Below are 17,672 nucleotides of genomic sequence, written 5' to 3'. Positions count from 1 at the left end.
CATCCTGGAGGCCATGAGGGAGGCCCCTGCAGATGTCCACGCTGACCCCATGCTTCTCCTCCTGGAGTGCTGCTTCTGGCAGACCGTACACAGCCACAGCCTGTGCACTCTGGTGGCAGATTTCAGAGTGGGAAGGAAGGGAGGAAGAGGACAGAGGAGGAGGCAGCTGTGTAATTGGGCTGGGACCTTTGAAAACTCTGGTGGTGAAAGTCTACAGGCCCTCACTTCCCCTTCCTGCACTGTGCAGACTGCCAGGCGGGGCCACAGCAGTCTCTCTCTTGGGAACCTGCAACAAGCATGGATCAGGAGGCTGTGGGCAACATTGTTCTGCTGGCCATCGTCACCCTCATCAGTGTGGTCCAAAATGGTAAGGATGTCCCTGCTCACTGTGCGAGGGCTCAGGGGAGAGTGTGCTTGATGGCAGGTTGTAAATCAGCCTTAGACAGGTGTGTGTGTGCCCGCAAGTGTGCACGCCCTATCTCCAGTGTTTCTTTCTCCTTGAGTGTGCTGTGGGGTGCTTGGGCTTTTCCTCCACCTGTCTTAGCATGTTCACAGAGCTGGGAAAGTAGCCTAAAGGCTTTGGCAAAAGTTCTCATTAAAGTTTCCAGTCTGGGTACTAACTACTGACCCCTGTGGCCTGCCGAGGCAAGGGACCCTGAAAGGGGACCCGGGGTACCTGTCCGCTCAGACCTTGGGCTTTTGCCCCTCATATGCTGTGTGGCCGAGCTTCTCTGTCACCTGCAGGCTAAGCCAAGAGTGACCTGGGAGGAGGGAAGGGGCGGTCTCCCTACCATTACTCTTCTTGAGTTGCTCATGTGTTTCTCATGAAGAAAAGCATTTTCTGGTAATATTTGAAGTATTTTTTTTTCATATGGAGAGAGAAAGAGGGAGAACGAGAGAGAGAGAGAGAGAGAGAGAGAGAGAACTTTCCTGTTTGGGGTTTGCATTTCTATTAACCCTGCTATCAGTTAAGAAACCAAGCAGGATACCCAGATCAGAAAGATCTTGTAGAAAGGTCTTGAACTGTCCTGGAAAGTTCTGACTTGGGGCAGTCTTCAGAAGCATTTCCACTGGTGTTATGTTGATTCCTATGGCATTTGTGACAGCTTAGTAGCAATGACCAAACACGCTGTTCCACTGTGGACACCTGAGTGTCCTGGTCCCAGTCCCCAAGCTGAGCATGGACAGATGCCAAAGACTTTGCTTTCTAAGCTCAGAGGGAGACACCCTTGGGCCTCCTACCCAAGAGGGGTGTAACTTTGCATCCTCTGAGTTATTTTCCTGAATGGAACATGAGTTGGCAGCTTCTTGGCCTGCACATTTCCACACTGAATCACACCCAAATGAGCTGCAGCTCACAGATGCAACAGGGGACTTGGCTGGGCTGCTCTTTGCTCAAGCCACAGTTATTTTTTTAAAAAGATTTATTTTTATTGGACAGTCAGATATACAGGGAGGAGGAAAGACAAAATCTTCCATCCATTGATTCGTTCCCCAAATGGCCACCAATGGCTGGAGCTGAGCCAATCCGAAACCAACAGCCCAGAGCCTGGAGCCCTTTCCTGGTCTCCCACATGGGTGCAGGGTCCCAAAGCTTTGGGCCGACCTGGACTGCTTTCCCAGATCACAAGAAGGGAGCTGGATGGGAAGCGGGGCTGCGGGGATTAGAACTGGCACCCATATGGGATCCTGGTGCGTTCAAGGTGAGGACTTGAGCTGCTAGACTATTGCTCCGGGCCCAAGCCACAGCTATTTTGAACAGGCTTCCTGCATGCACCTGCAGAGACACTGTGTGCCAGGCTGAGACTGGGCACATAGGGACACATCAGGGACAGGAAAGGACAGCAGGAACTCTGCAGCCACCCTTTCAGCTTAGCTTGGTAAAGGCACTGCAAGGAAGGCCAGGCAGGCAGGTGGTACTCTTTCCAGCCCCGCCCCTCTACTTGTCAGTATGACTGCTGGACCTCAGTGGATAGGGAGCTGGTGCGCTCTCTCTCATGTCGGAGCTCAGCCTACAAGTTTGTGTTCACTCTCACCTGCTCCCTCTCAGCTCTGAGTGGAGTCTTGGGCTTCCTGTGGTGGTGAGAGTGTCTTCTCCGCTCTCAGGAACCTGCCCTCCCTGGTAGGTCCGAAGCTTCCCCCACAGTGGGTTAGCAAACCCAGAGCACACTGGAGATGAATGGGAAAATCTTCTAGTGGATCGTTTTTGGAAGTCTTTTTCTGTGGCACAAATAGGGAAAGGAGGTGGGATTATTGCTGGTCAAATGTCTGAGCTTGCACAGCTGTAGTCTCAAGACCTTGACAGAACATAGTGGTCTCATGGACAGGACAACATGCATGATGAAGGCTTCCTGGCTGGATGGATGCAAGCCAGGACCTGCACGGAATGACTTGCTGAGGCTACAGACTTGTCCATGCTGGGCAGACAGATGGTTTGGTCCTCACATCACTGCCCTTGTCCCTCCAAGCTCCTGGGGACCAGCCAGGGCAAATGGGTGGCTAGAGCGACTTTCCACAGAGCTGTTGGCTCCTGGCCTCTCGGAAGGAGCTAGCTGCATATAGCCACCAAGGGCCCCTGCACACCTCTTGGTGGCTTTGCCTAAGCCGGGGTGTCCTTGTGGGGGGAGACCTAAATCCTTAGGGGATGCTGAGTTTACCTGTGAAAACTTTTTGTAGCTGTTCTATGTGCCTGTGTGGATCAGTGAGAGCATCCAAAGAGGTTGGGGAGATGACACCTTTATTGATTGTTAGCTGTGAGTTTTTAGGGTCATATAGATGGTCAAACCCCTCTTTGCAATTCTAATTCACCTCAAAGTTTGCAACCACAGGCTTACCTTTCAGGGTTCAAAAAATATGCAAAACCTCTTCTTCCCTCCCCCTTTCACTCCAAGATGCCAGGCAGAACCACTCCTGGGAATTGTCAACAACATTTCCTTGTTGTCAGATACCATCCACTATTTCCCAAGCCATGTGTGTCTGTGGCAGTGCCAGGCTCTGCACTTTTGGAGTACTCTGTGAGTCTGATTTTTTTTTCTGAGCATGGGTAAAGCACTGCCTGCTTAGGGAAACTTCCTCCTCTGCCACCCAAATGTCCTGTAGTCATCAAGATCTTTGAACTGGTGGTACTCTGCCAGTTTGGTCCAGCACAATGCAGACTTGGCAGAACAGACAGAACACATTCCAAATAAGTTGTTGTGGGTCAGAACTAACAAACCTGGGTTTCCGGGGGTCTGGACAGATACACCTGCCATGAAGAGTGTACAGGGAGCTCCACTTTCTCCTGCCAAGGCTCTTGCTGCTCTGATGTGGAGCACACACACTGACAAGCACTCCAGGGACACCCCATGGGAAGACCTGACCACCTCCCTGGGGTCTGATGGGTCCTAGAAGCAGAACCACAAACTCAGGGTGCTGCCTGAATGGGAAATCTTCTTTACATGATCCCCAGCTGCTCTCAACTGCACAGTCCAGTGGTGGTAGTGGTGATGGTGGTGGAGCGTGTTTACAACCCACCGAAGTTCCCTATCCATTCGTAGATGCATGGAGAGCTTGCTTTACATCCAACACAGTGCTGTCTGCTGTGCATGACTATCTCATCTAATCCTTGCACCTTACATAATATTTATGACCATTTGTTCCTATTTTACTGAGAAGCAAATGAGGCCCGAGAGTATAAACCCTTGGCTGAAAGTCCCAGAGCTAGCAATCCTTTGTTCCAAGCCTAGACATCCGACCCTGGAGGGTGAACACTTACACTAGGTCTGTTGCTTCCAATTCATTCGCTCACTCACCCATCAGAAAGTCCTTTCTGCAGCAGAGCTGGAGTCTGCTGCCTCGTGTCGTACATCCAGTGGTTCAGGGGCCATTCTCCGGGAAAGCCTAGATTGAACGATGCCTCCTGCTTCTGTGTTCACAATGTCAGGTGTTACGCCCCTTCTTCAAAATAGCCTTTCCCATCTGATTCAGCTCCCTTGGCATTGTGACATTGCTCCCCATTTTTGTGTTCTTTCTGAAATTCAGACAGGTGTTCCTGAGATTCATATACCAATTCTAGTCAAATGATCTATGTAGGAGTTATTCTTTTGAGAGTTTGTATCACAGTATTGGTTCATGTTAACTTTGCCACTCACTAAAACCTCAAGACCTTTTTACATGATCTTGAGAAAGTTGTTTAGCTTCTCTGGCCCACAGTTTCTTTAACGGAGAGGTGGATTTGTTAATAACTTCCATGTGTGGTTGTGGAAGGCATTGCATGAGATCATGTGGGTTAGGTTACCAGCAGTGCCTAGCACACAGCCGTTCTCAGTAACTGTCCTCTCTCTGTCTCTTGCTGGCTTTGGCCAAGATCTCTGTGTCAGTGATCTTTGCACGCACAGTTTCTGTAATGCACTGGAGGATCACAGAGGAAAGGAATGAGTGGGTGATGAGCAAGAAGCAAAAGCAGCAAGCTCACTCTTACATTTTTAGCTTGGAAGCAAGGAGAAGTAACATTGGCCACAGGCTGGCTTGTTCTGCTTTTGTTTTAGGGACAGAAAAGATATTCAGGTGTTTTTGGTGTGAAGAGAAGGAGAGCAGAAGATGGAAGGAGAAAAAAAAAGACCTGAAGCAGGTGGTAGAAATGGAGTCAAGATCATGGGCAGCGCACTTGACCTTGGGAAAGCAGGGGTTTGTTTCCCTGTGCAAAGAGAGGAAGGACAGCGCCAGATGCAGAGCGGTCATGCTTTGCTGCTGGGTGAGGAAACAACCTGGCTTTCTCAATACTAGCTCTGCTGACATGTTTCCAGGCAAGGGACACCATCTTGGGTTCTGTAAGGAAAATGATCAGAGCTTTCTGTGCACTCTGTGGTCGGAAGAGACATTAAGAATAGGCATTCTAAACCCAGTGTAGCAGAGAGTTAAAGGGAGCATGCATTGTCACAGGCCCAGCTGGATGTGAACCCCCAGCTTCACCAGGTGGGGGGACTCCGAGAAAGTCACGTCACCTCCCTGAGCCATTGGTGTCCTTATGCATGGGGTGAGGACAGTGTGACCCTTTCACAGAGCTGGCACAAAATTCAGTCGGAAACAATACTAGGGCTCTCCAAACATTTGTGCCAATAGGTGTATTCAGGGGAAAACTGTGCATGCATTTCAAGGGTGTTTTCACTTCCGAATAAGCTTATCTTCTCATTCCATTTTGCGATGAACTTTTTGCAGCACTCTTGTGAGTCAAGTACATGTGAGAACATCTAGGATGTGGTAGATCTCATCAGACAAACTAGTCTCGTGGTGGTTATGCCGAAAGGGACATGTTCCTACACTGGATAAGGCTGCCTGCTCATGTCTTTTTGGAGGGGCTAATGTGCAGTGAATGAAAAGGGTGCATCCCTGGAAACCACATTTCTGCCTTTTCACTCTTGCAATAGGAGGAAAGGTATAAACTAGGAGGGAAGAGAGAGGCCTTTATCCTCCACCATGCAAGCAAACCCTCCAGATTGTGCATCCTCAGTGCCTTGCACATATGCCCACAGCCACTACCCAAATAGCCCTGTCTTGTCTCTGCACTCTGATCTGACCCCTCTGCCACTCCAGAGACAGAGTGGCTTTCTGATTCTGCTCATCCTTAGCTTTTTACCCTCTCTGTAATTCCCGGTTGCTCTCAGCTGGAAGCAAAGTCTGAATTCCTGTTTATGGCTCTCATTGCGGTCCCAGTCAAACTCAATGGGCCTAGTGCAGACAGATGTTCTCTTTGCAAAGCCAGGGCTCCATTGTTCCTTCCTCACCAAAGTTCACTCCATCCTCCATCCTGAGGGGTTCAAGACAACCACTCACCCTGCTCCACTTTCCTTCAGTCCACATTTCAGTGCGCTGTGCCACTGGAGCTTATTTATTCTGCTTAATGCCTGTAGTCTGTCTCCTTGTCATCCATCGTCCTTGCCAGAACAGAAGCTCCTGGAACCAAGACTCTTTGTTTAATTCCCAGACACAAGTGAAATGTCTGGTGTAGAGGGAGTGACAAAAGGTACATATCATAGGAAGAATAGCTTCACCTGCTTTGCTGGCTTCTCTTGTAGCTCTACCAGGTCCCAATCCCCAGGCTCTGCGTTCACCCCTGCCAAGCTGTTCAGACTGAATACAGGCAATTCTTTCCCCTTGACCATTACAAATTCAGTTTCTCTTGAACTGAGTGATCAAAGTTGGTGCCCCTTGCTCCCTGCAAATGTCTGGCTAATTCTTACTTGTTCTTCAGACTTTATCTTACGTATCATTCTCTCCAGGGATTAATCTGTTGACCCAAAAGGTGAATTCAGTTGCCTCCTATGAGCTTTGGTAGCACTGTGAACGCACTTGACCTCATCTTGCCATGAATGCCTATGAGGAGTATTTTCTCATCTACTGTGCTTCTGTTTCTTCAAATTGTGAAACCCTTGGCAGTGCGGACTGTGTCTGGCATTCTCAATCTGGCATGGTGATTAAGAGATGGAAGCTGCTGAATATACTCCTGGAGAACATTTAGGGCTGTTTGGAGGTCAAGGAAGGTAGTGTTTAATGTCCTAGGACAACAACAAAATAGTGTTTTTTAAAAGGCAACATTACACACACACACACACACACACACACACACACACACACACACACACACAATCCATCTATTAGTTCACTGCCCCACATGCCAGGAGACTGAAACTCCACCTGAGTCTCCCACACAGGTAGTGGGACCCAAATGCTTGGGTCATCCTCCACTGCTTTTACAGGCATATTGATTGGAAGAGTTGCAGCTAGGAATCCAAACTGGCATCCAAATGGGAGGCCAGTGTTGCAAGTGGTGGTTTAACCTCGCTGCACCACAACACCTACCCTGTTCATGCCCATGATAACTAAATCCAAACCTTCCTTTCTGGCAGCATTCTTCGCCCAAAAAGTGGAGCACGAAAGCAAGATTCAGAATGGACGGAGCTTCCAGAGGACAGGAACACTTGCCTTTGAACGTGTCTACACTGCCAAGTGAGTCCAAATCCTGATGCTGCCAACTGGCAGAGTAGGGCCAGGGGCATGGGTTGAACTTAATCTATGAGGCTCTGTGGACACCCTTTATTATCTCAGCATATTTCTAGTGCAGAAAGAAAGGAAGTAGGGATAGTGGGGGGTGGGTGAGGTGGTTTCTGCAGCTTCAGAGGTACCAGAGTGAGTCACTTTGTAAGGGGGTGGACAAGTTTCCTGTGGGGTTAGGGCCAAGGTACCTCCATGAAATGCAGCCATGATTCATCATTTGGCCCCAAAGCAACAGGCAGGACACAGTCACAGCCCTCAGCTCTCCTGCCCCTTGCTTTCCTGGGTAGAAATCTGGTGGTGATGTCAGTATAGTTCATAATGGGGTCTCCTTGAGCAACCAGGACAAGAGCAGAAAGAACAGGACATGGTGCAATGGCGTTTCTGTCTCCCAGTATTTCCTTTTGAATATAGACGTTGCTAGAAAATGAACTGTCCAGCTTGGGGAAGAATGATGAGTACATGCAAATTTCAATGTGTGTTATTCAAACACTTGCTTTTCCTTTGTGTGTAATGTATTTAAATAGAGGCTCAGCTGGGACATGTTGGCATGCTATTCCTGGTCTGCAAGACTGGAGCCTATAGCATTTTGCAGACCTGTTCAGGTGTAAGGGCAAAGTCTTTCTGGAAACAGATTCCCAAGATAGCATGACTGTTCTTTTGCTCATTGGTGAAGAGGGACTTCCTTCTGCCCAGAGAGTGGTGCTCTCACCAGCCCCCTGGTGTTCTTACGGACCCCTATTGCTCCCATTTTGGAGAAGAGACAGTGGAATTTCACTGTCTTTGGGTAGAAGATGAATTTCCACTTCGCAGACAATCAAGGAGAAATGGAGCAGACCGGGCCATTCACTTCCTGCCATATGCTCCCAGGGGTGAGTCAGCTGTTGCTAAGAAACCATAGAGTTTACACCTGGCTTCATTAGATGCCAGTCTCTGAATTGCTCAAGCGTTCTTTAGTTGATGGTTGTGCTGTGTGGCTTCGTGGGGATGGTAGGGAGAGGCATGAGAGCAAGGTTGGGGGCTACTGCTGCTGTGCAGTGTCCCCACTGAGCAAATGCCATAGTTCAGGTCTCAAAGCCCACTTGTCTTTGCCTCGTTGCCTCTGGGTGAAGGGAAGGAAAAGGATGTAATCGCAGGGAGAGGTAGGAAGTAAGATGGTGGTGGAGGGGAGAACTTTGTGTAAGACAAAAGTTGCTCAGTCCCTGCCTGTGGTTCTGTTAAAAATACCACTTCCTCCCTGGCTCAACGATGGTATCCACCAATCTGCAAAGTCTGTGAAAGAGGGCCGAAACTTGGCACAGCAGGAAATTGCATGCTGGCAGAAGCCAAGGCACATGGGTTCTAGGAAGCTACCATGAAGGTAGTTACGTGGTTTCTCTGGGAATCTCTAGAAGCATTCCAGGAAATACAAGATAATCCCTATGAGAGTACAGGAAGACAAGGTCTGGTATCTAATCTTCCTATCCAAAATCTAAGAAATGAAGGCTTATTCACTTTTGATACATGAAAGGATTGCCTGCACTGCATATAATTCATGCATAAATACAACTGTCGTAAGTTTGCATGATCAAAAATTTTGGTTGATTGAGTGTAGGATCATACATGTTTACAGGCTGTGGCTAAATAGAGGGGAAAATGGCATAAAGAATGAGTGATCTTAGTTTGGCTATGGGGCTGGGCAAAAGCAGCTCCCTGCAGTGTGGCGGTTGGGGGGGGGGGTGCCCCAGCCAGGCTGGACCCAATGCTGGGGACTCAGACCAAAGTCACTGCAGACAGGTGGTGACCGAGTCCTAGGCTTTGTGTGGCCAGTGCGCCTATTTGACGTGAGGCTCTGCCTGCTGGCTGCCTAGTGGCGAGCTCTGGGGTTTTTAGGATATGTAATGCTACCTAGGAACATCCATGAATAAGGCCAGTGTGAGTGTAGGTGAGGGATGAATTTCAAGTGATTCTCAGCAAAGTGGTCATGGAAGTTTCTGGCAAGGGTAGGGACTGAGACTTGGTGGTTTGGAGGGGAGAGTCCACAAGATCTATTTGGGCCAGACTGATTCACCAGCCCAATTGGGAATCCTGAGATAGGCTGCTAGTGTAGAGCATCATTGACTGCCATACACCAGCCCACACCAAGGCTAAGGATGGGGGCCTGTCTGGCAGGGCTAGGTACCAGTACCTGACTGAGTGGTAGAACAGTGGACGGGTCACACTTGGCAGGGTCAAGACAATAACCAGCACACTAAAGAACCAGTTCCAGGGATAGATTCTGTGGGGGAAGTGTGGGCAGAACCCTGTGGAAATACAAGTCCTGCTGGTTAGCTTGCGAGTTGGGGTGGTGATGGGCTAAGCTAAGGTGTGACCATGGAACCTGCCATCACTTACAGATAAAGGTACCGACAATAGTCTGGGCACATCAAGGCAGCATAACCTAAATATGCATCCTAAAATAGGATGTGGGGTGGGCCGAGCTGCAACTGCAAGAGGCGGACCAGGCAGGACCAGCAAGCCTCAACTCACAGGGAAGAGTAGAAATCAGGAGGAAGCACATGTCAGGCTGAACTAGGCTCTTATACCAACTGGTCTGCATGAGCCAGGGATACTAGGCCACAACATCGAAGGCAAAGACTGAGACAGGTTAGGGGCTAAGCCAACTGGGTCAGAGTAACCACTGGCACGTGTGTAATGTAGGGCAGGGAATAGACCTGGTTGGGGAGCTGTGAAAGAACACCCTTGCTGGGTTGGGGTTCCCCATGGTGAGTGCGGGGTTGGAGTGGGGGCTGCGTTTTGGTCTGCATATGGCTGCAATCTCCCTTGGTACAAGTTTGAACTGGGGCTGGGTACACCTAACCAAGCTCGATACCAGCACCATTTGGTGCTCTGGAAAACCTGGGTGGATGTAGGATGGACTAGGCTGGGTCTCTGCCCCTACTGAGCCATGTGTGAGCAGTGTCTGGTTATAGATGAGCCTTGGCTGGGCTGAAACATCCAACAATAAGAACTGAAATGGATTGAAGGCCAGCAAGGAAAGGCCACTGTTTCTACCAGGACAAGAGGTGGACTAAGTAGGACCCACCAGTATGTGCAAGATCTGGCATAGGGAGAGTTTCTGATGGAGGAGCTTGGGAAACTCCTCTGTCAGGGCACAGTCCTTGCAGGTGAGCACAACAACCATGGCAGGGAACAATCCAGACAAGGCCAGAGAAAGATAATCACTGGCATACATTTGGCATAGGTTTGTGGCAGACCAGGCTGAACTAGTTGGTATCACCTGATGGCGAATCCAAGCACCAGAATAGAGTGTGGGTCAGGCCAGGTATGGTTGCAACACATACCAGTGCACATTATTGAATGCCAAGGTGAGGAGAAACATACCAGATGTGGCCACAATGCCCAAACAGCATATATAAGAACCAAGGAGGGAGGGGGTAAAGCCGGCAGGGGAATTGTGGGCTCCTCTGCTGGACAACCACTCTCACTAGAGAGTGTGAGTTGGGATGGGGACAGACCAGGCCATGCAGGGCTACAGTACCTGTGGGCCTCTTGTGAGCTAGAAAAGGGATAAGCCAGGTTGGACTGACTGTTCCGACTGGTGCAAGCAAAAATTAGAGTGGGTGAGGGTTGGTTGGGCTTTGCTGCAGCATCAGATGGCAGAGGCTGGCACTGGAGGCTAAATCTGTCAAGTTAAATGCCAGAACCACCTGGAGAGTGCATAACCTGGGAGAGGGAGTGGCCTAGGAGGGAAATAATGTGCACTTCTCACTGGAGAGCATGAAAACCAGGACAGGGACAGGGGTGGCTAGACAGAAAGGCACTTGCCTATATGTGTGTGGCTGGATAGTAGGGCTTGTTGGGCTAAGCTAGGCTTCAATGCCCATTGACATGCTAAATGGGATGTGGGACAGACTAAACAAGTCTGTGCATACTGACATGCATTGGAACCAGGGAAGGGGCTGGCCTGATAGGGGTTATGTAGAGTCACCCCAACTAGGTTGCAGCTCCCACTGGTTTGTATGAGGTTTGCCGAGTATGATGGGTAGGATCCAGCTGGATGGCAATACTTGGTACACGTGGAAGACAGGGCTGAGAGCAGAACTGACCCAGCAATTGCAATGACCAACATATGCATTGGGGTGATGGACGGTGCCGGACCCTGTACTGGCAAGCACACACAAGAATCAGGTTTGGGATCACATCAGATCAAGTTTCTTTGGAGATCCCTCCAACTGAACTGCTGATTTCAGATTCTTAGCCATGAAGAGACTATGTCAGCCAGTGGATTCTGAATAGTTTCATTGTGCTTGGAACGGCGAGATTGGCAGCAATTCATAACTGTTTAACTATCAAAACTGCTTGAGCAGGACCCTCGGAGTGTGCCTCGCATCAGGGACCTGGGATGGGTGGGAGGCCAGGTGGGGCTTTTCCCTTTGTTTCTCCCCTGACCCCAGATACAGGGGGAAAAAATGATGATACTAGCGTAGAAACAATGGTATCACCCACTTTCCTATAGCCCTTGACCATTTGTATCGTAATTAACTAAGTAAGATTATATATATAAAAAACAATGCACGATCTTGGTGGATGTGTGTTTTTCAGCCTAAAATATGACTGGCAGCTGACAAAGACAGCTCGAGAATCTGAGGCAGTTGACTTATGGACAGCTCTGTCAGGGTTGTCTGTTAACTCAGACTCGGCCTTGATTTTTGATTCCTTTCATCACCTGTCTGCCACCATGCCAGAGCTGAGTCAGGGGTGAGAGCTGAAAGAATCTGACCTTGACTGTTGAAGTGTATAAAATGGAGGTTGATGTTCTGTTTTCACTTGAGGAATGCAGCTAGAATAGCCTTGGCTGAAGTTTGGTTTGGTCAGGCGAATTCAGGTTAGCTATCCAGGGAAGCATGGATAGCAATGAGGAAGTGGTCTCTGGAGATGTAGAATTCCCTCAGATGTGTGCCATGGAGCCAAGGGTCATGGACTACCAACAGGTGTTACAGGGAAGAGCAAGTTCTTTGTGGCCAGGTTTCTGAGCATATTTAATGTGCAAAGGGGCCCTTTGATTGCAAGAAGAGGAAATCTTATTAAACTGAGCATTTTTCCCCAAGGTCCCACTCTGCCCCTTTTCAGAGCATATCAAGGGTTTAGTGTCTCACAAAATACGTTTTGGGAAATGTCACTCAACATTGCTTCTCTGCTGCATCTCTTGGCACCCACTCTAGGCTCACATTCAAGTGGTACAGATTTATAAAATTGTTTGAAGGTAATAGAACTACAGTGCTCTTATTGACCAGTGTCAATATTAACATTTCCTTATTTTAAATTGATTCAAGCCAATTAGCAAAAACATTAAAGCATTTCTATAGATCATTCTCAGAAATGGAGAAAGCCAAAAGGGCCAAGAGTCAGTTTTTCCTGAGAACATCAATAGTGCATCAAACTGAGATGCTGCAACATCTGCTAAGCAGCTCCTATGTGGATCTTATGAAGAGAGAGTCAAGTGGGGTTGTCAGTTCTGTTTTGCAGAGCCATGACACAGGACGAATGTTTGGCAAGGCGCTTAAAACACTGCCAGGGGTGTCTGCATCCCATTTTAGAATGCTTGGATTCAAGCTCTGGCTCTATTTCCATTCTAGCTTCTTTTTCATGCATATCCCGGGAGGTAGTTGTGATGACTCAAGTACTTGGTTCCTTGCCACCCACTAGGGAGACCCAGATTGAGTTTTGGGTTCCTGACTTTGGCCAGGCCCAGACTCAGCTGCTGATGGGCAATTGGGGAATGAACGGGAAGCTCTCTTTCTCACTTTCTTTCTGCCTTTCAAAGAAATAAAAAGGAAATAAATTTTAAACAACTAAGAAGTGGCATGAATATCTTCAGAAGAAAATCCATAATAAGAGTGTATCTATAGGAAAGACATTCTCTCTTGGGGGCTAAGAAGGAAGCTGTGGAAACAGTAAAAACTACCCTCTATCATGTGTGCCCTGTGAGTCACATGGTGCCCCAGCTCACTTGATTCTCACAGAATTCTGGGAAAGAAATGGCTGATGTCTCCAGCTCCTCTTAAAGATGAGCACCTTGAGGCTCCGTGAGGCTAAGAACACATCCGCAATCACACATCTCACAAGAGGCAGCTCTGGTGTTGGACGCAGGCCTCGTGAATGCTAAGTGGCACACGAGCAGCCATGAGCTGCCATGGCACGAGGCAGTCACATTGCTGATGGGAGGGAACAGAGCCTTTCTCAAGGAAGGACTCTATGCATGGACTTGGAATGGAAGCTGCACTGGGAGTTCTAAAAGGGGAGAGGGAACATTTGGAGCCAGAGCAAGAAATAGGGCTTTTGGAAATGTTGGACAAATCCATTCTCACTCAATCCAGAGCCTATTTGTTACACTTTGGAGAATTTCATTCAACTCCAGATGGAGCATGTTTGATTAGGAACCCAGTGGCTTGAAATAACAGCAGGGACGATAGGAGACATGATCCGATGTTATGTTGCTGGATGGTTCTCTCCAAAGAGCAAATCCCTTGGGCAAATTAAATATTTTTTCTCTGTTTTTGCATTGCTGCTTAAAAACTGACAGAAATCCCAGAAACATGAGAATGAAAAAGAAGCAGGGGAGCTATTTGGCATTTACCAATTTTGGACAATAAGAGCATTGGGTATTATATTTTCTCAGATATAGTGTGTTCTTCAATGAGCCGTTTGAAAATTGCTTCTCTGCTATTACCTGTGTAGTGTCAATCATTTTGAACCAGTGGTTCTCAACATTCAGCATGCATCAGGATCACCTGGAGACTATTCAAACACAGCATGCTGAGCCCCTTTCTCGGAGTTTTTACAGCGGTGGGTCTAAGGTGGGCATAGATATTTTTGTTTCTAAGAAAGTACTTAGGTGACGTAGATGTTGCTGTTCCGGAGGGCCACACTTTGACAATCACTGTATTTGATCTCAGCTCTGGCAGTTCCAAGGGATCTTAAAGTTAAGGAACAGTGTCGCAATGCTACAGGCAAGGAAGCTAAATCCAGAGGGATTGCTTTGCCTTTGACTAATGACTAATTAATGTAAGATATGGTCTAGATCCTAGCATAGCACCCTTTATGCTGTCTTGCCTTGCCGTCCTCCTGGATCTTGGCAGATTCCACTGAAACCTTTCATGTCTTAGGTTACTTTCTTTTTTTTTTTTTTTTTTTTTGTTTGTTTTTTTGTTTTTTTGTTTTTTTTTTTTTTATTGTTGCTTACACTGTATTGTGTAGTACAGTTTTATAGGCGCTGGGGATTCCCCCCACCCCTCCCCATACCCCTCCCCCCATGGTGGATTCCTCCACCTTGCTGCATTACCATAGTTCAAGTTCAGTTGAGATTCATTGCTTGCAAACACATGCCTAGCATAAAGTTCAGCGTCTTATTGTCCAGATAAGTTCAGTGGCCTCCTGGGGAGACCTTCTATGGTCTGAAGATAGGTCTAACAGAGTAAAGATCCGGTCGGTTAAAAGCCCCAACAAGGCCTCAGTATCAATATACAACATTATGGAATTAATTGACATAGTATTGGGTAAACAATATGTTAAAAATAATGCAAGTTCCATTCTTCGAAACATCTGGGTTGAGACAGCATCAATGACACGTTCAAAAAATAACAAACAACCAAACAATAAATTACAGGTTAAATCAAGGCGAACATGTGGTATCTAATCTTTTGGGATTCACTCATTTCCCTTAGCATTATAGTTTCCAGTTGTGCCCATTTAGCCACAAAGAACTGCATTTTGTTTTTTTTAACAGCTGAGTATTATTCCATGGAGTAGATGAACCAAAGCTTTCTTATCCAATCTTCTATTGATGGGCATTTCGGTTGCTTCCATGTTTTTGCAATTACTGATTGTGCTGCAATGAACATGGGGATGCATGTTGGTTTGTCGTAAAACAGGTGTTTTGGATATATTCCTAGGAGTGCTATTGCTGGGTCATATGGCATGCAGATTCCGAGTTGTTTGAGTGTTCTCCAGACTGATTTCCATAAAGGCTGTACCAATTTGCAGCTCCACCAGCAGTGGAGTAGGGTTCCCTTTTCCCCGCATCCTCGCCAGCAAGCGTCGTTGGTGTTCTTGTTTATGTGGGCCAATCTTACTGGTGTTAGGTGGTACCTCATCGATGTTTTAATTTGGATTTCCCTTATTGCTAGGGAGCTGGAACATTTTTTCATATGTTTGTTTGCCATTTGGACTTGCTCCTTTGTGAAATGTTTGCCCATTTCCCTTGCCCATTTCTTGAGTGGCTTGTTTGTTTTGGTTTTTTGGTTGTTTTGAAGTTCTTTGTATATCCTGGAAATTAGCCCCCTATCGCCTATATCGTGTGCAAAGATCTTCTCCCACTCTGTGGGTTGCTTTTTTACTTTGTTGATTGTTTCCCTTGCTGTACAGAAGCTTCTTAGTTTGATGAGGTCCCATTTGTTTATTCTGTTCTCAACTGCTATTGCTTTTGGTGTCCTTCTTAGAAAGTCGGAACCTACTCCTAGGTCTTGCAGTGTATTTCCTACATTTTCTTGCAAGAGTTTGAAGGTTTCTGGATGTAGGTTTAGGTCTTTTATCCATGTAGATTGGATCTTAGTGTATGGTGATAGATGTGGGTCTATCCTTTTGTTTCTACAGGCTATCAGCCAGTTGTCCCAACAACATTTACTAAAGAGGCCTTCCCACTTGCTTGAGCTATCATTGGTCTTTTTGTCAAAGATTAATTGGCTGTATTTGTGTGGGTTCCCTTTTGGTGCTTCTATTCTATTCCATTGATCTTCTTTTCTGTCTTTGTGCCAGTACCAGGCTGTTTTGATAACCACTGCTCTATAGTATGTCCAGAGGTCCGGGATTGTGATTCCCCCTGCTAATCTCTTATTTTTCAGGATGGTTCTAGCTATTCGTGGTTTTTTGTGTTTCCAGATGAACTTTTGAATCATTGTATCCAGTTCCGTGAAGAATGTTTCGGGCAATTTGACTGGAATTGCGTTGAAAATGTATATTGCTTGTGGTAGTATAGACATTTTAATGATATTGATTTTGCCTATCCAGGAGCACGGGATGTTATTCCATCTTTTGAGGTCTTGTTCAATTTCCTTTTTAAATAGTTTGTAGTTTTCTTCGAATAGGTCTCCTACGCTTTTGGTTAGATTTATTCCCAAATACTTCATACTTCTCTCTGCTATTTTGAATGGTATCCTGTTGGTTAGATCTTCTTCCATCTTGGTGTTATTTGTGTACACTATGGCTGTTGATTTTCGTTCGTTAATTTTGTACCCCGCCACTCTGCCAAACTCTCGTATAAGTTCTAGCAGTTTCTGTATTGATTCTCCTGGTTTTTCTATGTATAGGATTATGTCATCTGCATATAGTGAAAGCTTGACTTCTTCGTTTCCTATACGTATGCCTTTGATTTCTTTTTCTTGTCTTATGGCCTCTGCTAGTACCTCTAGGACTATGTTGAATAGCAGTGGTGATAGCGGGCACCCTTGTCTTGTTCCAGATCTCAGTGGGAAGGGTTCTAGCTTTTCTCCATTCAGTATGATACTGGCGTTGGGTTTTTCATAAATTGCTTTAATTATGTTGTGGATTTTCCCATCTATGCCTACTTTGGCTAGAGTTTTTAGCATGAAGAGGTGTTGGATTTTGTCGAAAGCTTTTTCTGCATCTATTGAAACTATTATGTGGTTCTTGTTTTGCAGTTTTTGGATATGGTTTATAACATTTATGGATTTCCGAATGTTGAACCATCCCTGCATTCCAGGGATGAATCCTACTTGATCCGGATGAATGATCTGTCTGATGATTTTTTGAATTCTATTGGCTAGGATTTTGTTGAGAATTTTAGCATCAATGTTCATCAGAGAGATAGGTCTGTAGTTTTCCTTCTCTGATGGTTCTCTGTCCGGTTTTGGGATTAAGGTGATGTTGGCTTCATAGAATGAGTTTGGGAGGGTTGCTTCCTCCTCTATTGTTTTGAAGAGCTTGTAGAGGATTGGGGTTAGTTCTGTTCGGAATGTTTTGTAGAATTCTGTAGTGAAGCCGTCTGGGCCTGGGCTTTTTTTCGTTGGGAGATCCTTGATGACTGTTTCAATCTCTACCTCGGTTATGGGTTTATTTAATTCTGCAGTTGCCTCCGGACTGAGTTTTGGTAAGTGGTGGGAGTCCAGGAACTTTTCTATTTCTTGGTGGTCCTCAAATTTGTGGGAGTACAGTTCTTTGTAGTAATTTCTAATTATTTTCTTAATGATTGCAGTGTCTGTTGTTATGTTGCCTTTTTCATCTTTAATGCTATTGATTCTCACTTTCTCTTGTTTTTTTTTTGGTCAATCGGGCCAGTGGAGTGTCTATTTTGTTTATTTTCTCAAAAAACCAACTTTTTGATTTGTTGATTTTATGTATAGTTTTTTTGATTTCTATTTGGTTTATCTCCTCCCTTGTTTTGATGATTTCTTGTTTCCTATTGTGCGTGGGACTCTTCTGCTGCTGTTTTTCCAGATCCTGGAGGTGTGTGGTTAGTTCCTGTATTTGGCGTCTTTCTTGGGCCTTGACATGCGCTCCGATTGCAATGAATCTACCTCTTAGCACTGCTTTGGCGGTGTCCCACAAGTTTTGGAATGTTGTATCAGAGTTTTCGTTGGTTTCCA

General features: G+C 46.6%; 1 protein-coding gene across 1 annotated transcript in view; it reads left to right on the top strand.

Annotated features, from left to right (window-relative positions):
• Window positions 1-243: 243 nt before the first annotated feature.
• Window positions 244-17,672, top strand: part of LOC121156233 (arachidonate 5-lipoxygenase activating protein) — a 34,178-nt gene continuing 16,749 nt past the window's right edge. The window contains exons 1-2 of the mRNA XM_040979827.1: window positions 244-367; window positions 6,885-6,984. Of these exons, the coding sequence (XP_040835761.1) occupies window positions 298-367; window positions 6,885-6,984 (170 nt within the window). The 5' untranslated portion in view covers window positions 244-297. The remainder of the gene's footprint in view (window positions 368-6,884; window positions 6,985-17,672) is intronic.

Source organism: Ochotona curzoniae, unplaced genomic scaffold, assembly GCF_017591425.1.
Source record: "Ochotona curzoniae isolate NIBS_2020 unplaced genomic scaffold, NIBS_Ocur_1.0 contig_3332, whole genome shotgun sequence".
Classification (NCBI taxonomy): domain Eukaryota; kingdom Metazoa; phylum Chordata; class Mammalia; order Lagomorpha; family Ochotonidae; genus Ochotona; species Ochotona curzoniae.
The sequence above is the reverse complement of the archived record's forward strand: the minus strand, read 5'-3'. Positions and strand labels throughout refer to the sequence as shown.